At 39.1% G+C, this 22,783-nt stretch overlaps 1 protein-coding gene across 1 annotated transcript in view; it reads left to right on the plus strand.

The window, feature by feature from the left end:
• Positions 1 to 7: 7 nt before the first annotated feature.
• PTPN12 (protein tyrosine phosphatase non-receptor type 12) overlaps positions 8 to 22,783 on the plus strand; it is a 163,302-nt gene continuing 140,526 nt past the window's right edge. The window contains exon 1 of the mRNA XM_007944702.2: positions 8 to 85. Within this exon, the coding sequence (XP_007942893.1) occupies positions 35 to 85 (51 nt within the window). The 5' untranslated portion in view covers positions 8 to 34. The remainder of the gene's footprint in view (positions 86 to 22,783) is intronic.

The raw sequence follows: 22,783 nt of genomic DNA on the forward strand, positions 1-22,783 counted from the left end.
GATCCTGAAGAAATTCATCCAGAGGGTCCAGGCCATGAAGAGTCCAGACCACAATGGGGAGGACAACTTTGCCCGGGACTTCATGGTGAGTCCTTCCCTTTGCTGTCGCCTCCTTTCGCCGGCATTGGAGCCTACTGCCGCCTCGCCCGGCCGGCCCAGGCAGCCAGCGCTTTGTGTGCGTCTGTGAGGAGAGGGGCGGAGGGGGAGCGCACCAACCCAGAGGGTCTGGTGGGCTCGGAGGCCGGCGGGAGGTGAGACCGTCTCCGCCCCTCGGCCCCCTTTCCCCTCCTCCCGCGTTGGCGGCCCCCTGCGCGGGCGTCCGGACCTGGAGGGAGCGGCCGCAGGGCCGAGCCTGCACCAGCTCCTGCCACCCGCGACCACCTATTGTTTCTCGGCCTGGAGCTGGAGGCGAATGAAATGCTGGTCTGGGGACAGGAGGAGCTTAGCCTTTCCACACCTCTCCACTACCCTGCCCCTCCCGGGATGGTCGAGGCAGGATTTCTGGCTGTGATTAGGGTGGGGAGCGGATCACGGCTGACGGGGAAACGGGGGTGTTGAGATTGACATTAACTCGCGGTGTCTCTTTGCCCAAGCTGGTCTCAGAAGTGGGCCAGGTAGGACTTCTGTCGTTTCTGGGTTTCCATTTTATTATATCTAGTGCTTAGGAAAGGGTTGTCCATAAGGAAACTGGTGGTTTGCCTTATTTCTATTTACCCCGGTCCTATCTTTTCTGAGACCCAGGTTTGAGGTGGTTTTAGGGTCAATGTGACTTTAGGTTGAGGAGGAAGGTAGGGGTGTGTGTGTGTGTGTTATCCTGAAGGAAGCTTACTTCGGACTCCCTAGGGAATACTGCCGAAGGCGGAGGGGATGTGACTATCACTTCCTATCCGGGGTGGGGGTGGGGAATTGGGAACAATAGTCCTGGTGGGGCGGAGGCGACGATCCGGGCCGAAGCCCTGAACTGAGAGATAACCTTCCCAGTCAACCCCCCCACCCCCTTTCCGCCCACTGCTTCTGCAGGCGGACTTGAGAGGAGGTGAGGGTTTAAAATCTTGTTTGTGAAATTGCTCTGGATACATCACTAAGAGGGGGTCAGATTCGAAGGCGTGGGACCAGAAGTCCACTTCCTACAATACTCCCCCCCCCCCCCCCAATTATTTTTCAGCTGGACAGTGTTCCCTCTGGGGTTGTTTCCCGGCTTAGGAGGCGGCTGGTTGCGGCTGCTGCTCCTGCGGATATTGCGCAAGACTGGGGCGTTGGAAACCCTGGAGGTCTGGGGAATGGAAAAGGAAGTGGGACTTTGGGAAGTGGTTGCTCTTTGGCCTTTGGCGGAGGTTGGGAATGGGAAATAAGCTAGGAAAAATTTTGGTCCTGGGCAAGGTGCTCTTCCAAGAATAATCGCTTAGCTCCGAAATTGCATTTTAAAAAGGATATAGATTTAATTTCTATAAAAATGAATAGGCAGCAAACATTGGCAGGTTTTTGTTTCAAAATATAGTAGTTGCTTGCACGGTGCTGGTGAAGTGACTAATGACTGAAATGATTTTTCACATTTTAAAAGAGACTTTGGATTGGTAAAGTTTTATTAAAATTGTTAGTAGCTTATAAAATAGGTCTTTGACCTTCCACAATATTATGGAAGTATTGTTGGGCTTTGTGTTTCCCGCTTTTCCAGACCAATAATAGAAGATAGAAGTAAAGTTTCATTAGTATCTTTTGAAGACTGTGGGAAAGGTAGATTAAATAATCTCATTATGTTTTTTTAAACATTTTCTCTTGATGTTTAGCCTGTATATTTTTGAAAAATTACCTTTTGATCTGAAAAGAGTAAAGGAAGGAGGGGACATACTTTTTTTGTATTACTGAGCATTTTGATTGTGTTGGTATTTTTTGAATGGAGTAATTTACAATAATTGGATTAATTTCTTTTTTACTACCCTAGCAAAAATAGAAGAAGAAAATACTTACATTGAATACTTAAAATGCCTAAAATTAGTCTTTTAAAGTCTTGTATTTTCGTTATGGAAGAAGAGATCTTGTGGTCCCTGGCCAATTTATATGCACGCTAGTCATCTAGTTAACTCTAGGCATATTCTGTCAGGAAAGAGCATTGTTTCATGATGCAGGCCATCAGGACAGGTGCCCAGTCTGTGAACTCCTGTACCGGGGAAATAGCTTTAGGGTTCATGCTTTGGCGCTGAGTCAGGGATTCCTATTGGAGATGTCTTTCTCAAAGACTAAATGAGTTAGTTTCTTTTTTCATCCATAATACCTAGGGATAGTTAGGTGATTCTACATTCGAGGTTTGATGACTAACGCTAATCTTACATAGTGCTTGCTTTTTTTTATTCTCTGACTTGATAAGCAACAGCTGTAATTAAGATTACTGGTAGTTGGTTGCAGAAGGCTGTAGAGGAAATTTCTCAAACCCTCTGTCATGGAGAGAAAATAAATGATCAGTTGATAGTTTAAATTGTAACTCTTCTGCTGTTCTTAAACTCTAATGTGGATTCAAAATGCATTTTAAAATTTTGGCATTTTAGAACTGACAGAGACCTTAGAGATAGTCTAATTATTATAATCCAATTCCATTGTAAAGTAATAATGGCTATTATTTCAAATTTGGAAATGACAGAATAATAATTAAATAATGTTTTACACTTAGGAAAGTAGAGTAGGAATTTAGACTGGGATCTGACTCCACAGTGTTTTTGCCATTATTCCTCTCAGCCTTCCTATAGTACCATCACCTAAAGATGACTTCTGTTAATGTTTTTAATGCTTTTATGTAACCATAGTACATGTACCGTTATTATAAATGCTTTATAAAAGGAATTTAAATAACTGTATAATATTTTGTCTGTGACTGTTTTATATCTTAACCAGTGCCTTGTGGTTGAATGTTTAAGCTATTCTATTTTCTGCTATTCTGTATCATAATTCTGTGATGAACATTTATGCATAAACCATCTATATTGTAGAAGATACCTTTCCAGTAGTGGGAGTACTAGATCAAAGGATGCAAACATGTAATACATGTTACAAATAACGTAGAAAAAGTTATGCCACTACAGTATACTACTGTCATTAGTGTATGAATATTCATACTATAATTTTCTTGATCTTTGATTATTTAATAGTTGAAAAAATACCTTGTTTTAATTTGAATTTCTTGATTACCAATGAAGATAAAAACTTTTCCACCTGTTGTTAACTATTCTGTGAGTTGTGTGTTCTTAGTCTTGGTCTGTTGTTCCTCTCTCTTCTTAAAGAAGGGAGAGCTAAGGCATCGAGATTGTGTAAACCTGGTGGCGAGACTGTTGGTTACTTGCGGAAAGTTAAACAGCTGGTTTATAGCTCTTGATCTCCACTCTCTCCATGTTTACAAGATAGCGTGATGAGTAAATGCTGAGACAGGGTGCACATTTATGTCTGATAGACCTGTTTTACTCCTCTCTCTGCCGTTGACTAGCTTTCTGACCTTTGGCAAGGCACTTAAAAAAAAATGAGACTTGAGTTCTTTCATGTAAAAGAAAAATACTACCTAGTTCACAGGGTTAAGGTATAGGACTATATTTAGGGTCACTGTCTAACAAATTATTGTGGCAACAACTGTATATTCTTATATGGCTAATTTATATAAGCAGTTTTGGATAACTAGGCATGAAGGAAAGTAATATGTGGGCTTTCATTTTCAGTCTTAGTTTTTTTCTATTTAAAACTTTCCTTATTTTTAATTGAAACAAGTAGATTTATTCTGATTAGGGTAGAGGCTAGCTACTGAGAATTAGACAGGTATATAGAAAAATTACAAAAGATGATACTTAATAAGTAAATATGGTAGTTTCAACTAGAATAACCAGTTCTCTCCACTTACGATGTTGAGAACAAAAATTTAATCAATTTGTTCAATGGCGTATTTAAGAAAAAGATTGTAGCAGAGATGTGGATTATAATTCTCTGAATGTTTGTGAAATCTTGAGAGTGGAGGATTTATGGACATGTTCCTAAGACCAAACTGAGGCATAATAGCAAGCCATTTATGTTAAAAACTATTTAATATAACTTTGTTGTTGCTGTTAGATGCCATCAGGTCAGGTTGGCTCTAACTCATAGCAACCCCATGTACAACAGAACAAAGTATAATTTTAATATTTTAAATGAATCTGAACTTACTTTATCAAATTACCAGAATTACCATAGAAATTATACATTTGGGAAATTTATATATAAAGTACTGTCTTTATTTTACATACAAATTATAATTCTGACAAAACTGAAAATAGCCAGTCTGCTTGCTTTGTTATGATTAAATAACTATCATACTGCTTTTAACTTACTTTAATAATGTTATTGACATTGTAAGTTATTTTAACTGGCAAAGAAATTAGCATTTTGCATCTCTAGGATACAGTGAACACTGTGCCAAATATTTTATACTCTGTCTCATGTAACATCTCAAAATTTATGAGGCAGTCTTTTACAGGTGAGGAAACATACTCAGAAATATCTTGCTTGACGTCAAGGACTTTGTTCTTTTTACTATTATCCTGCTTCTTCAGGATGCATTAGATTATTTATTTATTCTTTTAAAGGTGATTGGGTGTAGGTTAGTGGTGTCTTGCTACATCATCTTGCACAAAAATGGAGGTTTTAAAGTAGAGCATGTTCAGGGAGTGGTAGCTAATTTACTGTGGCTATTGCAGCAGTCCTTAAACTTTTGAGCCTGAGGGATCCTTTACACTCTTAAAAATTATTGAGGAACTCAAAGAACTTTTGTTTTGTTTAATTGCCATATTAAAATAAAGCAGAAACTTTAATTTAAAATGATAATAAACCTATTACATATTAACATAATACCAAATTTTATGGCTAGTAGTTATCATTCAAAACAAAAAAAATTTTGTGAGATGAGTGACATTGTTTTTACATTTTTGAGAATTTCTTTAATGTCTGCTTAATAGAAGACAGCTAGATTCTTTATCTGGTGTATGCAGTCTGTTGCTATGTCACATGTTACATGGTATCATGTGTTATGTATGTAGCCTCTGGGAAATTGCTGTATACTCTTAAAAGAATGAAAGTGATAAAGGCAAAGAAATTATTATAGTAAGGTCAGTACATTCTCATATTTACTTACTAAGAGCAGGAAACAGTACTATCTTGAAAAGAGTTTGCCCCTAGAGACAGCCTGCCACAGATAAGGGAGAAAGGATCTCAGATCATACTTTTGAGAACCTGGAGCTCTGGTAGCATAGTGGCTAAGGCACTTGACTGCTAACCAGAAGGCTGGCGGTTCAAACCCACCAGCCACTCCTCGGAAGGAAGGTTGGGCAATCCTACTTCCGTAGTGATACTGCCTCGGAAACCCAAGGAGGGGTCGCTATGAGTCAGGGCTGACTTGACGGCACATAACAACAACAACAACAATGCATGGTAAAAGGCTAAAAGTGATGCTGAGAAAGGTAGATGAGCGTTAGTTTGGCAAGGATCTTCTATCTGTGCTAATTTTAGATTATTTTCTATAAACTGTTGTTGTTAAGTGCCTTTGAGTTGGACCCAACTCATAGCGACCCCTCCTTGCTTTCGAGGCAGTATGACTATGGAAGTAGATTGCCCAACCTTCCTTCTGAGGAGTGGCTGGTGGGTTTGAACCGTAAGCCTTCTGGTTAGCAGTCAAGTGCCTTAGGCACTACTGGACCTCCTTTTCTATAAACTAGTCGTACTAATTCTGAACAATTATGCACTGCAATTCTTAAGTCAGGGAAAGTAGAGGTGGTGTTAAGAAAATAATATACTAGCCCAACACTCTTGCAGCATCCCCACCCCCACCCCCAGTCTGCTCTTTAAGATCTACTGTGAGCTACTATTACATCATTCAGAAAAACTCTAGGAGAAAAGCTGAGAAAATACTATGGGTCTCTGGAGAGCCACTGAATGTTTTAAGAAAGCTAAACAACTCATTTGTCAGAGTTGCATTGTAGAAAGTTGATTCTGGTGGCAGTGTAAAGGATGAATTTAGGGGATAAAAGATAGGATTTGGGCAGCTATTGAGTATAAGAAGGGAGATGTGTGGCCTGAGCTGAACTAAGACAGTGGGAATAAAGAGTATACAGTTGATCTGATAAGGATTAAGAAAGAAATCTCAATGATTTACCAGATGTAGATATTAAGGGAGATCAGGGGTATTAGAGTATGACTTCGAGGTTTCTAGTTTGGTATATTATCCTTCAATCTAAAAAAAACACAAAAATCCAACAAACTTACTGCCATCGAGTCGATTTGACTCATGACGACCCTTCCTTGGGTTTCTGAGGCGATAACTCTATAGAAGTAGATTACCCAGTCTTCCTTCGGAGGAGTCGCTGGTGGGTTTGAACCGCCAGCGTTCTGGTTAGCAATCAAATGCCTTAGGCACCATGTCCCCAGAGCCCATCCCTCAGTCTAGAAGGTACCAGTTTTTGATACAGGGCAAGGAGAAACAATTAGAGGGGACCATGTAGAAGGAGCTCTGGTGGTATAGTGCCTAAGGCCCTTGACTGCTAACCAAAAGGCTGGCTGTTCAAACCCACCAGCCACTCCTTAGAAGGAAGGTTGGGCATTCTACTTCTGTAGAGTTATCGCCTCAGAAACCCAAGGAGGTTTCGTTATGAGTTGGGTCTGACTCTGTGGCACATAACAACAACAACATGTAGAAGATGGTAGGTGGAAGTTTCAAGAGAGAAGATAATGAGTTTCATTTGGGACATGTTAAAACTGAGGTGCCTGTGAGACATCTAGTAGCAATGTGGAACTCAAGAGAGTTGACAGAATGGTGTTAAAATTTGAGAGTCATCATATAAACATGTAGGAGGTAGTTGAAATCATGAGAATGAATGAACAAATAGAGCGACCAGTTTAGGTTCCAGAGCATCAGCATTTAGAGCGTCCAGAATAGAAAGTATTATTCCTGAGAAGGTGTGGTAAAGAGAGAAGGGAGGGGAATCCAGAGAAGGATGTCAGAAACCTAGGAGAATTTCAAGGAAGGAATAGTTACCAAAGTCAAGTAATGCTGGAAGGACTGATAAGCTGAGGTTGAGAAGGTATCCATTGCTTTTGGCTAGTAGGATTGATTTGATGACTAGAAAAATTGTTTTGGGGTGGGGTATGGGAAGAAGCAAGCTTATAGTAGGTGGAGGAAAAAACAGATGAAAGTGCATATAGATTTCTTCCATTGATTTTAATATTCTGAAAGTAGATGGCAGAAGCTGAAGAAAGACCTGGATTAAAGGATGGCTCCCCTCCCACCCCTGTGGATTTTTCTTTTATTTAAGACAAGATAAATATTGGGAACTCTGATAGCGTAGTGCCTAAGGTACTTGACTGCTAACCAGAAGCCTGGCAGTTCAAATCCACCAGCCACTCCTCGGAAGGAAGGTTGGGCAATCTACTTCCGTAGTGATACTGCCTCAAAAACCTAAGGAGGGGTCACTATGAGTCAGGTCCGACTCAATGGCACACAACAACAACAGCAACAAATATATTATTTTCATATATTTCTTTTCTATATGTATATCCTCTTTTGTAAAATTCCTGTTCTTTTAAGTATAATTCCAGAAGAACTCTCAAGTTTCTGATTTCACAGTTTGAATTTGAAATGTTAGGATACAGAAGAGGGGAGGGAGGAGTAAAAGCCTGGCAAGATCTTGTGCTGAAGATAGATTAGAAACATTTTCAATTTATTCAACTATTGAATATTGAGGTTTGTAGATTTATTTTAATTAACAGCTTTATTGAGATATATTTCATATACCATATTATTCACTCACTTACAATGTATAATTCGGTGGTTTTTAGTATAGGCATATAGTCATTGTACAACCATCACCATAACCAATTTTAGAATATTTTCATCATCCCAAAAAGAAACCCATACCTATTAGCAGTTTCTTCCCTCACATCCTCACCCCTCCCTTCAGGTAGCCACTAATCTACCTCTATCTCCATAGATTTGTCTATTCTGGACATTTCATTTAAGTGAGTCATACAATATGTAGTCTTTTGTGATTGTCTCTTTTCACTTGGCATAATGTTTTCAAGATTCATCCTTCTTGTGGCATGAATCAGTACTTAATTCTTCTATAAGGCCTAATATTCCATTGTATGGATATGCCACATAGTATTTATCTATTTGTCATTTATTGAAAATTTAGGTTTCTACCTTTTGGTATTCATACTGCTGTGAATATGTGTACAAGTTTTTGTGTGGACATGTTTTTTCCCCCATTTCTTTTACCCAAAAGAATTCATTTCTTTTACCTAAGAGTAGAATCGCTGGGTCATGTGGCAACTCTATGTTTAACATTTTGAGGAACTGCCTGACTGTTATCTAAAGCTGCTGCACATTTTACCTTTCTTCCAGGAATGTATGAGAATTTCAGTTTCTCTATTTTCTTGCCAACACTTGTTACTGTCTGTCTTGATTATTACCATCCTAGTGAGTAAAGTAGTGTCTCATTGGGGTTGACTTGTAGGGTTTTTTAATTATCTCAGTAAGTTTATATTTGTGCTGTCTAACTTGTCTTTCAAAGCTGAAGGGGTAGTATACATTTACCGCTTTGAACTAATCTTAGTGGTTCTAAGTGCCACAGGCCTAGTTAAAATTTTCCTACCCATCCTTTGATGTGTACTCAGCCAAACATTTATAGTTTAACTAATTTCAAAAGTGGAAGTAAACTTTAGGTAAAATTCTCCAGATACGGCTCACTCAGACATCACACTAAAAGTTTACCTCAAATGTTAGTTCTCAAGATTGTTTTATTTTACTTTTAGAATGTTGTTAGCTTTCTTTTTTCCTTTGATATTTGACATTCACGTGGAAAAGGGCTTTTGAAAGGTCAAAATTGAAAGTAAGACATGAACATTTAGATAGATTTAGTATTTTTGTTCATATGTTAAGGACTTCTGTGTTTCTGTAGATCTCAGTTCATTAGGTTTGTAAACATTTACATTTCTGTCCCACCTGGACTGAAAGCTTCCAAGGCTAGAGATAGAAACTTAGTTATCTTTGTAATCCCATTGCTTTAGCACCTGGGAGCTCTGGTAGCATAGTGCCTAAGGCACTTGACTGCTAACCAGAAGGCTGGTGGTTCAAACCCACCAGCCACTCCTCGGAAGGAAGGTGGGGCAATCTACTTCCGTGGTGATACTGCCTCGGAAACCCAAGGAGGGGTCGCTGTGAGTCTGTGAGTCGGTCCGACTTGACAGCACATAACAACAACAACAACAACAATATAGCACCTTAAATTTAGTAAATCAAAAACAAAAAACTCACTGACATCGAGTTGATTCCAACTCATAGCAAACCCCCATTGGGTTTCTGAGGCTGTAAATCTTTATGGAAGTAGATTGTCCCATATTCCTTCCACGTAGTAGCTGATGGGTTTGAATTGCTGACCTTCTGGTTGGTTAGCAGCCAAATACCTTATCTACTATGCCACCAGAGCTCCTTTAATAGGCAGTACTGATGTCCATTGTATGAATAGAAATTGTAGGTGAGCTTAATGTTTTAAGATGTTGTTATGTGCTGTCAAGACGGACCCGACTCATAGTGACCCCTCCTTGGGTTTCTGAGGCAGTATCACTACGGAAGTAGATTGCCCCATCTTCCTTCTGAGGAGTGGCTGGTGGGTTTGAACCGTCAGCCTTCTGGTTAGCAGTCAAGTGCCTTAGCCACTATGCTACCAGAGCTCCAATATTTTAAGATAAGAGTCTTCTAATTCAGGTAAATTCTTCAAATGGTCCAAGTGCTTGTCTTTTAGACCAGCATGAGAACTGCCTCTCCTCTTACACAAGTGTACTCACACAACTATAGTTGGCATTTCAGTATCCATTGAAAAAGAAAGTGTGAGATAAAGAACTAGGATGAATTCAATAACATTTTTAAATAAATATTTTATTAATTGCAATACTCTATATAAATTTGAAGAATAATACAAGTATATGTGTGTATATATATATATATTCATATATCTGGATACTGCTTGGTATGCACTTGTACATCCTCTTCCCTATGAGTCATACTTTGAGCATACTATCTTAAAACATTAATTTTAATAAAGTTTTCATTTTAAACTTTTGGTTTTAGTTTTAATTAATGAAATTCAGATACTGTGTTACTAGCATCTCTTCAAAAATAGTGGTATCTTTTAACTTGTGTCTTGGGAGTGATTACAGACAATAGCTATTAATCTCTCCTTTGCCTGTATTTTCTTGCCTCATTCAGTCCATTCTACACATCATACTCATTTTCCTAAAATACCATTTTCAAGTGTTGGGATATGTGGGATAATGAAAAGTACTGATTGTAATATCAGGAGATAAGGATTTGAGTCCCAGCCTTGCTGCTTAATTGTATGTTTTCATGATATACTAGATTGTATCCAAAAACAGTTATTTCAGAAAATGTATGTATTAATGTATATCGCAAAGCTTCTGAGATTAATATGACCCACATTCTCCAGTAGTTGTAGGGAACAACTACTGTTTATTTCCTCCATCAGTCATAAGCCAACTTAGACACATTATAATATTGTATAAATGGAAACAGATTTTTCAGAATCCTATTTGTGATTTAAGAGCTGTGGTGGTGTGTAGTGCCTAAAGCATTTGACTGCTAACCAGAAGGATGGCGGTTCAAACATCAGCCACTCCGTAGAAGGAAGACTGGGCAGTTTACTTCTGTAAGATTTACTGCCTTGGAAACCAAAGGGGATCGCTATGAGTCAGAGTTGACTCAGTGGCAGTGAGGTTTTTTTTTTTTTTTTTTTGGCACAGTGGTTAAAGCTTTCAGCTGCTAACCAGAAGGTTGCAGTTTGAACCCACCAGTTGCAATGCATGAGAAAGATGAGGGGGAGTCTGCTTCCATAAAGATTTACAGCCTTGGAAACCCTATAGGGCAGTTCATTTCTGTCTTACAGGGTCAGTATGAATTGGAATTGGCTCAGTGGCAGGGGGTTTGGGTTTGATATTTGTGATTTCAGAGAGGAGGAGATAATTGTCATGGTTTGATTGAATCCAAAATATTTAAATACTATGGGAAATAGAAAATGCTGGGAGAGAAGTATAATTCCTGTTTGGTCTAGAACATATTACTAGACTTTCCTTAGCAAGTCTTCAACTCAAATCTAAAACAAGATCCTGGCCCCCAGCATGGTATTAAAAATCAAGTTTTTCAATGGAGAAACAAGTGTTTTAAGATAAACTGGGCTAAAATATTTATCCCGGAAAGTGAGAATTATATTTTTGCTTCTAACTTCCTGGATGAACCTGAAGTCATTCTATCCTTCTGATCTTCAAAGTGCTGATCCATAGGAGGAAGCTTTGTAAGAAAAAGTATATTTAATGGTAAATCTAAGATAGGCAAGATTTCATTAACTCCAGGACAATGAATAGCTTATTCCAGAGGGAAGAGAGAATACCTGCAGAACATAGGAATTGAATACTGGAAAAGTAACTGTGGTGTAGTAAATTACCTGGTATGGCTTTTCTAGCCATAAGTCTTTGTAAACTCCATGGTGGAATTTGCCGTGAGCAATTGAGGAGCTACTGATTGTTAAAGTTATCCACCTGGGGTGTTTCTGTTCAGAGTGGCACAAAGCAATATTCTGGGAAGTTCACTTTCTCTCAGGTGTTTAGAATTCTGATGTTATGATTGGTTAGTTTGGCTACTCTGCCAGGCTGAAAAGGAGCTCTCTTGGAGGCAGAAAGAATTTCTCTTACTGCTGGCTGAGAAAGATGTGCTGCTGAGAGAAACACGCTCCTGAGAGACATGCACTGCTGAGCAGGAGACACCGAGAGACATGCATTGCTGAGAGAGAGAGAGAGAGAGACACTGAGAGACACACACTGCTGGGAGAGAGACTGTTGATTGAGAGACAGCGGGCTGAGAGAGACTGAGCGTTTTTCCTGAACTTGAATTGTAGCCTGGTGCTTCCCTAATAAACCCCCAAATCTGTGAGTTCTGTGTGGCCACTGCAGTGAATTACTGAACCCAGGAGAGACATGGTAGGTGCTGTGGGAAGAACAGTCGGTGCCAGGGTTGGTGAAAGGGCTGGAGGGAGGTGGCATGTCTGACCTAGCAGGGATAGGTCTTGGGTTACTGATGGTGATTCTGTCTTCCTCTTGTGGGGTTAGAGGTGGTTAGAAGATGTGGCCCCTTTGCCCCTTTGCCAGTAACATAAGAGTATGTTGAGAAGGATCTGGAATGCCAGGCCAAGAAGTAAAGACTGTATCCTATAGGTCTGTGATTCTCAACTGGGAAGAGAAGTAATGAAATTAGGGCAAGAACGGAAGGCGGGAAGTAAGAGCATCAAAATTGGTAAGATTGACAGGCATATAATTATAGTTTGGAAAAAAGCAGAGCTTAGATCCAGTGCCTTGAGTTGGCTTTGGCATTTAGAATTTTTAATAATTTTAAAGATCATCACCAGGAACAATGAATTCTTTTTAACTTAAGATTTCTTGATAATGAAAATAATACCATGTTTCCAGTATGTTATGTATATAAAACCAAACTCACTGCCATCAAGTCAGTTGGATGCACAGCAACCCCTCCTTGGGTTTCCAAGGTGGTGTCTCTACGGCAGTAGATCGTCCAGTCTTCCTTCTGAGGTTTGAACCACCAGCCTTCGGGTTAGCAGTCAAATGCTTTAGGCACTATGCCACCAGAGCTCTCATATATATTGTTGTTGTTGTTATGTACCGTTGAGTCGGACCCGACTCATAGTGACCCCTCCTTGGATTTCCAAGGCAGTGTCACTTCAGAAGTAGATTGCACCATCTTCCTTACGAGGAGTGGCTAGTGGGTTTGAATCGCCAGCCTTCTGATTAGCAGTCAGGTGCTTTAGGCACTGTGTTACCAGAGCTCCCATGTGTGTACACACACACATACACACACATACACACACGTTATGTCTTTGTGTATAAAGGGAGGAGCTCTGGTAGCACAGTGCCTAGAGCATTTGACTGCTTACCAAAAGGCTGGTGGTTCAAACCTGCCAGCCACTCCTTGGAAGGAAGGCTGGACAATATGCTTCCGTAGTGATACTGCCTTGGAAACCCAAGGAGGGGTTGCTATGAGTTGTGTCCGACTGGACGGCACATAACAACAACGACATGTGTATAAAACCTCACTACCGTCATCAGTTCTGACTCATAGCAACCATCCTTTGGATTTCTGAGACTATCTCTATGGAAGTAGATTGCTTAGTCTTCCTTCTGAGGAGTAGCTGGTGGGTTTGAACAGCCAGCCTTCTGGTTATCAGTCAGATGCCCTGGGCACTATACCACCAGAGCTCCTGTATTCGTGCGTATATATTTATATCTTAGCCTCTTAGATTTTCAGGGGGCTTGGCTTCCAGAATACCTTAGAACTGCTAAACTAGTAGAAAGATAACATGCTTTGAAGCCATATAGGCATTAATTTATATCTTGACCCTGCTATGATTATGAGGTTATCTAGAAAATCGGGCATATAATACCTGGATGTATGTACACCAAAACTAAGGTAATATATATGTTAATTAAACAGTAAGTAGAAGCCACTTGATGATAATTTAAGATGTCGTATTGATATAATGGATTCAGTACCTGGGAGCTCTGGTGGCATAGTGCTTAAGGCATCTGACTGCTAACCAGAAGGTTGGTGGTTCAAATCTACCAGCCACTCCTCGGAAGGAAGGTTGGGCAATCTATTTCCGTAGTGATACTGCCTCGGAAACCCAAGGAGGGGTTGCTATGAGTTGGATCTGACTCTACGGCAATGAAAGTGATTCAGTATCTAAATGATAGAGGCAGGAGAGCCTAAATCTGTCTGAATAGATCATGGAGAGTTTCAGTAAAGAGGCTGCATTTGAGCTGAATCTTAAAGAGTTTTTAAGATAGAAAGGGAGCTCTGGTAGCATAGTGCCTAAGGCACTTGACTGCTAACCAGAAGGGTAGTGGTTCAAACCCACTAGCTGCTCCTCGGAAGGAAGGTTGGGCAATCTACTTCCATAGTGATACTGTCTCAGCAACCCAGGGAGGGGTCACTATGAGTTGGGTCTGACTCAGTGGCACATAACACACACACACACACATACACACATAACCCAGGTGACTCTCTTGTCCATGTCAGCCTCCGTGTTTTTCTATGGCTCTTCATATTTCTCAATTTCTCTGTCTCTGGGGCTGCTTGGATACTTGTCTTTGCTTCTTTGCATACTTGCTTTTTTCATTTCTCTGTACATACTACTAGACTTTCCTGTTTTGGGGTGCACCATATGGGATGCAGGAGCTCTGGTAGCGTAGTGCCTAAGACACTTGACTGCTAACCAGAAGGCTGGCAGTTCAAACCCACCAGCTACTCCTCAGAAGGAAGATGGGGCAATCTACTTCCTTAGTGATACTGCCTCGGAAACCCAAGGAGGGGTCGCTATGAGTTGGGTCCACTTGACGGCACATAACAACAACAACAGCAACATATGGGATGCTAAGTAAAGGCATCCCATATGTTGATGTGTAACCTTTTTCAGTTACTTGACCTCAGTTTAGATGAAGAGCTTAGAATGACTTAGAATTGCTATATCGCAATTTCAAATTTCTGAGTCATTCAGCTTGCCAGTGAAATGAGTATGGTGTAGTATAAATGTGTAAGATATGTCAAGGTGGAGATTGTATTCATATGTGTATGGGAGACACTTTTAGAAAAAGGGAGGGATGGTTCGCAGATTCGGCAGGTAGCCCCAAAGATGTCTGCTTCAAAATCTTTGATGCAAAATTGAAAAAAGAAATTAAACTATTTTAGGGTTTCAGCCCCAAATAAACCCCACCCACCTTCTTTCAGAGAAGGAAAAAGGCTGCATAAAGAGCCCTTTTGACTTGAGAGAACATTCTGTTGCCTCTGCTAGAGTGTTATTTCACATTTATAGTACATATTAAGCATCAGTCAAGTTGTTTTGGTTTCTGTGTGGAAACTGTAAGATTAAGATAATCTGTGAGCTGCATATTTATGAAATTAAGAATTAAGCAACAATTTTTCAATATTAAAATACAGAATCAGAAACTACCTTTTTGTGAGGAAATAATTGTTTTAAATATTAGTTTTTTCAAAAAGACCAGGTTTGTTGGTCTGATAGAGCCTGATGGAACCCCTGAGACTATGGCCCTTAGCTGCCCTTCAGGTCTGGAATTGAACCTACTCCTGTGGCTTCTGGCCAAACAAAAGGCATATGAACTGAACATTTACATGTCCATTAGGTACATTAGGTAGATAACATTCGTTGGAGAGATCAGTCTAGTCGAAGGGGCTGTATATGCACAGGGAGACAGCTCGGGGCAGGAGTGCATGAGAGGGAAGGACACAGGGAAGAGGTGGCTATGGGGAGGAAGTGGGAGGAGAGCTGTTGCATTGTGGGAGATTGCAGTCGATGTCATGAGACAAAGTATGTGAACTGCTGTATGGAAGATGAATTTACACTGTAAACTTTCACCTAAATCACAATGAAAATTAAAGCAAAAAAATTTCCTAGACCTCATAAAAAAAAAGTTTTTTCAAAGTATCATATCTATTCCCTGAATTTTTGTATCCAAAGTATGTTACTATCTGAAAGACTAATGAGTATTGAGAACTATTTTATTCATAATAGTTTTTTGCATTAATAAGGTTAAATAATCTAACAATAGTTCTTTCGTTCCCAAATCATCTAAAATTTAGTATAATAGTATGTTTGCCTGGGTGTCAGTATGCCTGCCTTTGTGCCTTCCTATGCCATGTGCACCTATTTGCCTACTCACCGTTCTTAATCTACTCTACTTATCTATGTCTAGGATTCATAAATGTGTGTTGGAAGTGGATGTTACAGAGATGAGGTATTGTATAATTTGGAAATTTTTTTGTAATTTATAACTCATTATGTATAATTATTTCTAGTACTGGAAATAGATTATATAAATGCCAGGGAGGAATGTAGAATAGATTGATAGATCCATTGGGTGCTTTATGTTGTTGTTGTGTGCTGTCAAATCACTTCTGACTCATAGTGACCCTATAGGACAGAGTAGAACTGCCTGCTCCATAGGGTTTCGTAGGCTATAATTTTTACAGGAGATCACCAGATCTTTTCTCTTGTAAAGCCAAGGATGTTTCAGTTAGCAGCTGAGTGCTTGCTTCTTTCTTGATCTGTCTTTAGCATTTACCACTGTTGACCAAGGTTTTTTTTTTTTTTTTTTTTTAAATTGTGTTTCAGGTACAAGTTTATGGAGCAGAGTTTGTTTTAACATTCAACATTTCTTACATATTTGGTTTTGCTCCCCAAGTACCATCCTCAAACCTAATCTACTCTCCTCCCCCAAAAAACAAGTTTTTTTAAAAAAACTTTTTAAGCTTTCTTCCCTTGATGTTAGAGCATCACTTACAGCTGGGTTTTTTTTTTGTTTTTTTTTTTTCCTTTTTCCCCCATCTACTTCTTTAGTCTCTTTCTGTTCTATGACTGGTTCTCCTAGCTTTTGAATTACATTTGAACTTTGAACAACAGGGGGCTTAGGGACGCTGAATCCCTGGACAGTCAAAAATCTGCTTAAAGTGTTTGATTATAACTTAAACGTAACTGCTCGCGTAGCCTGCTGTTGACTGGAAGCCTTACCAATAACATAAACAGTGTATTTAAACATGCGACGGCAGTGAGTTTGGTTTGGTTTGCTGTACAGTTAATCAGATTTTCCCACGAAGAAACATACACAACAGATAAGTTTATTAACTTTATCCCATGATTGTTATTTTACTGTTCATTAAGTGGAAGTGGATTGTCATAAAGATCTTCATCCTTGCCATCATCATGCTGGGTAGGCTGAGGAGGAAGAGCAGGGAGGGATGGGTTGGTTGTTCGTTTCATGGGTGGCAGAGGCAGAAGAGATGGAGGAGTTAGAAGGAGAGGCAGGAGAGGCAGGCATGCTCCGTGTAACTTTGCAAAGTAAATTGTAATTTCTATCTGATTTTATTGCTTTTTCATTTCTCTAAAAATGGTTCTATATGGTACTAAGCCTTCTTCCACTGCTTGGTTTAGTTTCAATGCCTATGTCATAGAAGGATCCATACTGAAAAAAAAATCTAAAGCAGTCTTAAATAATATGAAACCTTTTGCTAGATTGTCTAGGTGTCAGTTTGTTTTCTGGCACTGCTGCTTCTACCTGTTCTTCCTCATCATCTGGTACTGGTTCAGAAGCACTCCATCAAGTATCCTCTGTTAATTCCTCAGATGTGGTGTCTGTTATCTCTTGACTTTTTCTGAACGCCATATCTTGAAAAAAAAAAGTGCGTATAATTTGGACTCATGAAGTTCAAACCTGTGTTGTTCAAAGGTCAACTATATTCTTCTTCCCCACCTGGCCCTCTTCTTATTATTCACTATACATATCTTCTCTGTTTTTTTTTTAATTTTAAGAATACTGTTTTACAACACGGCGTTTTCATTTAGTATAATAAGAATATTTTTTATGTTTTGATATTGTTAGTAACTAGTTTTTAATGGCCCCATAATAGCACTGAATCATAATTTAGTAAAGGTCATTACCATATCCTCAAACTGAACTTCCCTGTACTGGATCATTTATTAGTTACGAGACCCTTGGCAAGTTATTAACTTTTTTTCTCCCTTCACCAAAGTTAGTATCTACCTTCTAGTTAGTAGTTAACTCTCCCTTTTCCACCCATCCCTGGTAACTATCAAAGAATATTTCTTTTTTCCTTTTTTTTTGGTGAAACCTTTTTCTTGACTTTTTACAGTAGTGGTGTCTCATACAATGTATGTATGAAATTGACTAATTTCACTCAACATAAATAATGGCCTCTAAATTCATCAGTGTTATGCTTCACAGATACAACATTGTTCTTTAATGTTGCATAGTATTCTCTTTAGCGTATGTACCATAGTTTGTTGATCCATACCTTTGTTGGTGGGCATTTAGGTTGTTTCCATCTTGTTGCTCTTGTCAGTAGTGCTACAGTGAACATGGGTGTGTATCTACCTGTTTGTGTTGTGGCTCTTACTTCTCTAGAATATATATCTGGTAGTGGGGTTTCTGGATCATAGGTGTTTCTATTTCCGGCTGTTTAAGGAAGTCTTCCTGGGTATTTTTATTCATTCATGTGACTTCTGTGTCTCCTTGAATGATTTCTGAATATTACCTCGATTACAGATCTGCCTCCCAACTCCTGATCTATGGAAGATGGTGGCTGTGACATAGTTAATAAGGTATTCCTGAATCAGAAAGTAACTTGATAGGAAAATTAGAAACTATGGAGAGCTGTTTTGGTTACTTTGTGCTGCTCTAACAGAAAATACCACAAGTGAGATGGCTTAAACAAAAACCAGAAAAACCAAACTCACTACTGTTGAGTTGGGTCCAACTCATAGTGACCCCTCCTTGGGTTTCTGAGGCAGTATCACTATAGAAGTAGATTGTTCAATCTTCCTTCTGAGGAGTGGCTGCTGATGGATTTGAACCGCTGGCCTTCTGGTTAGTTGTCAAATGCCTTAGGCACTGCACCACCAGAGCCCTGGCTTTAACAAACAGGAGTTTATTCTCTTAGAGTTTTGGAGGCCAGAAGTCTGAGTTCAAAGTGCCAAGCTCTAGGGGCTAGATGAAAGAAAGCCCCTTGACCTTGGGTTTAAGCTTTGCCTCTTGCTCATGGCCCACTGGAGCCAGAGGTGTCTCTTCACTCAGGCAGCTGCTGACTGCTGAGGCCAAAAAGCTGCAGACCTTTCTCGACACTTCTCCTGATATATTGGAAGCAGAGCATATCCCTAAGACTGTTACTCAGATGCTCCAGTAGATTCCACCGTGGAGTTGATTACCAATCTCATCATGGGGAATAACTACATCCAGCTGCTCAGCCACTTGAAACCAGGCCCAGCCAAAGTGACACTTAACCTTAACTACCACAGACAATATTTATAATAAAACTAGGTGACAAGGTATCCTAGAAACAGTATAATAGGAATGCTAAACCTACTTCTTATTAATTTGATAATGCATTTAGGTTTGTTTCTGTTTATATCTACTTTTAAGTTGTTTTTTCCTCTAGCTTTATTGATTTTTTTTTAGATACGTAATACATTAACATTGTTCATAGAGTTAAAATGATACAAAAAAATAGAGTAGGAGAGAGATCATCCCTTTTCTTCTACCTCATTCTTACATACTCTATAGATTCACCTTCATTACTTTCTGATTTATCTGTGTTGTTGATTTGTTGTTGTTTTGCCAAAATAAGTAGATATTTACATGTTCTTCTTGTTGTTAGGGGTTATTGTGCCCTTACGTACAACAGAATGAAACACTGCCCAGTTCTGTGTCATCCTCAGAATTGTTACTGTGTTGGAGCCCATTATTGCAGCCACTGTGTCAATTCATCTTGTTGAGAATCTTCTTCTCTTTTGCTGACCCTCTACTTTACCAAGCATGATGTCCTTGTCCAGGATTTGTTCCTTGTGATAATGTGTCCAGAATACTTAATTGTGCTCATGCAGAACCTGTACATAGACCAAGAGACAGTCATTTGAACAGAATAAAAGGATACTCTATGGTTTAAAATCAGAAAAGTCCTCTCTTCTAAGGAACATTCTGGCTGTACTTCTTCCAGGACAGAAGTATTTGTTTTCTGGCAGATGATGGGTATATTCGGTATTCTTCACCAACACCATAATTCTCAAAAGTCATCAATTCTTTGGTCTTCTTTACTTACTGTCCAGCTTTTGCATGTATATGAAGTGATTGAAAATACCATGGCTTGAGTCAGGTGCACCTCAGTCCTCAAAGTGACATCTTTGCTTTTTAACACTTTAAAAGAGGTCTTTGGCAGTAGATTTGCCCAGTGCAGTATATTGTTTGATTTCTTGACTATTGCTTCAATGGGCGTTGATTATGGATCCAAGTGAAATGAAATCCTTGACGATTTCAGTATTTTCTCTGTTTATTGTGATGTTGCCTATTGATCCATTTGTGAGGATTTCTGTTTTCTTTATGTTGGGGTATAATCCATACTGAAGGCTGTAGTCTTTGATCTTCATCAGTAAGTACTTCATATCCTTTTCACTTTCGGCAAGCAAGGTTGTGCATCTGTTTAACTCAAGTTGTTAAGAAGTCTTTGTCTAATCCTGATGCTGTTATGTAGTCCAGTTTTCTTGGATTATATGTTCAGCATACAGACTGAATAAGTAAGGTAAAAGGATACAACCGTGCAGAACAAAAATAATGCAAATGCAACGCACTGCCATCAAGTCGGATCTGACTCATAGTGACCCCTTCTTAGGTTTCCGAGGCAGTATCACTATGGAAGTACATTGCCCAGTCTTCCTTCCAAGGAGTGGCTGGTGGGTTTGAACTGCTAGCCTTCTGATTAGCAGTCAAATGCCTTAGCCACTAAACCACCAGAGCTCCTGCTGTACATGTTTCCAATCTTAAGCCACACAGTATTCTCTTGTTCTGGTCAAACGACTGCCTCTGGTCCATGTTCTTCATGAACACAGTTAAATATTCTGTAATTCCCATTTTTTGCAATGTTATCCATAATTTGTTATGATCCACACAGTCAAATGCCTTTGTACAGTCAATAAAACACAGGTAAACATCTTTCTGGATAAGCATGAACTGCAGTCAGCCAAGATCCATCTGGCATCAGCAATGATATCCCTCATTCCATAACCATATCAATCCATCTTTAATATCTGGTAGTTCCCTATTGATATACTGCTGTATATACATGCATACATTATTTTTCTTTTCTTAAACAAAAGATAATGTACTATGTATACTCTTTGGCACCCCAAAATAAAAATTTAACAGTGTTATATCCCTGCTTAAAATGAAATTCAGCTTTTAACGTGGTATGTAAGTCCCTCCAGATATTTCTTTTCTTTCTTGCTTCAGTGTTTGCTAGATTTACCCTTCCCTTCCTGGACAATTACTGTTTTTCTTTAAGTCCATCCATTTTTTTTGATCTCTGGTGCTTGATATGAGTGTTCCTGAAGTATGCTTACATAGAACACTGTGTACTTACCACTGTTGTAATGGTATTATGTTGTATTTTAAGTATTTCTCTGTGCCACTTAATTGTAACCTCTTTGAGGGCAGGGACCACATCATTATTTCCTTTTGTTCCTCTAACAATGTATGCCATGTATGTCTTTTGGGTGATGGCTAGACGATGTCTTGGCTTTATAGGATGCGTAAAAAGGTCAATAGCAAAGTAAGTAAGGGTTGTCATATGATGAAAGGGATAATCTAAATATAAGAGATCTTTTGTATAAAAATGGTTACAATTTTTCCTTAATATGAAGAAAGTGGTTTTTTGTTTTCAGTTGTTTAGATTAATCTTGAATCATCTACTTTTCTTTCTTTTAGTCCTGGATTATATTCTTGATTCCAGCAGTTTAAGTGATTTTTTTTCCTTTTAAAAGAAACACAGTTTAATAAAATCTTTTAAATGAAACAATAGTTACAAATGTTGCCTTTTTTCTTGGTTTAGTTACATTGATTATAAGATTTAATGTAGCACAATCCTACATCCTCAGAAATTACACTGACTTTAATTATTATTTTTCCACAGTTACACAGCCTTCTATACCTAGTGGACACTTTACCAAAGTTGTTGATTTGTTAATTTTCAGAAGTGTTTTGATTACTTAAATGATAAATACAAGTCAGCTCTCAGTAGGTGATGAAGTATTTTGAGTTTGTTGATTGTAAGCCAGAGTGACCAACTCTGAATAGCATAAGCAAAACAGGAATTTATTGGAAGGGTGGGTGTGGGATAAATCAAATTTTGACAAAAGAAACAAATTTAAGGACAATTTCAAGATTGATGCTAGTTTTGAGCAGTCTAGTATAGTCAAATTTATTCTAGGCTTTGCAGGCCACATGTGGTCTGTGTTGCATATTCTTTTGTTGCATTTTAACAAACCTTTAAAAATGTAAAAACCATTTTTTCACTTGCAGGCCAAAAATAAACAGGCTATGCACCAGAGTTTTCATTCCCCTGATTGAAAGGGCAGGGACTAATGAATTTTGTCTTTGGGACTTGGTCCTTGGGATGAATTGGCTTCAGCATTACTCTGTCTTTGGGTCATTCCATTTACGATTGCAGTTCCTGGGATAGTAACTCAGGTCTGTATTTCTGTGATAAGTCCTGACTATGTCTAGAGAAGGACAGTCCCATGAACATTTACGCAGTGGGGGAGGGATAGTACCCCCAAATAAAATTGAGCCATTGTTACTGATAGGGAATGGATACTGAGTGGATAAAAAGAAAAAAATGCTCAAAAGAAAGCAGGCCTATCTAATCTCTGGAACAGTGATTCTAACTCAGAGATGTTGGTCTTAGAATGTGAGTGTGACTATTCTTTAGAAAATGCTAGGAGCTGTGTGTAGCAGGGACAGGAATCTAGAAAGACAAGAGTCTGTTATATATATATATATAAAATTGTGATTTGGGTGAAGATTTACAGAGCAAATTCACTTTCCATATTGCAGTTTACATATACTTTATCTCATGACATTGACCACAGTTTACAGCTCCCCTCCCACTCCCTCCCCATAGTTACCTCTTCCCATTGTCCATCCCTCCATGGATTCCTGCCCCCTAAGCTGTCTCCCTGTGCATAGGCAGCCCTTCTTTCTCAATGATTGTTCTCTCCAAGGAGTGTGTCTACCTCAGGTAAATGTTCAACTCATATACATGCCTGTCTTCTGTTTGGCTGGAAACCAC

The sequence above is a fragment of the Orycteropus afer genome, unplaced genomic scaffold (genome assembly GCF_000298275.1).
Source record: "Orycteropus afer afer isolate SDZICR_OR568_19922 unplaced genomic scaffold, OryAfe1.0 scaffold00007, whole genome shotgun sequence".
Lineage (NCBI taxonomy): Eukaryota > Metazoa > Chordata > Mammalia > Tubulidentata > Orycteropodidae > Orycteropus > Orycteropus afer.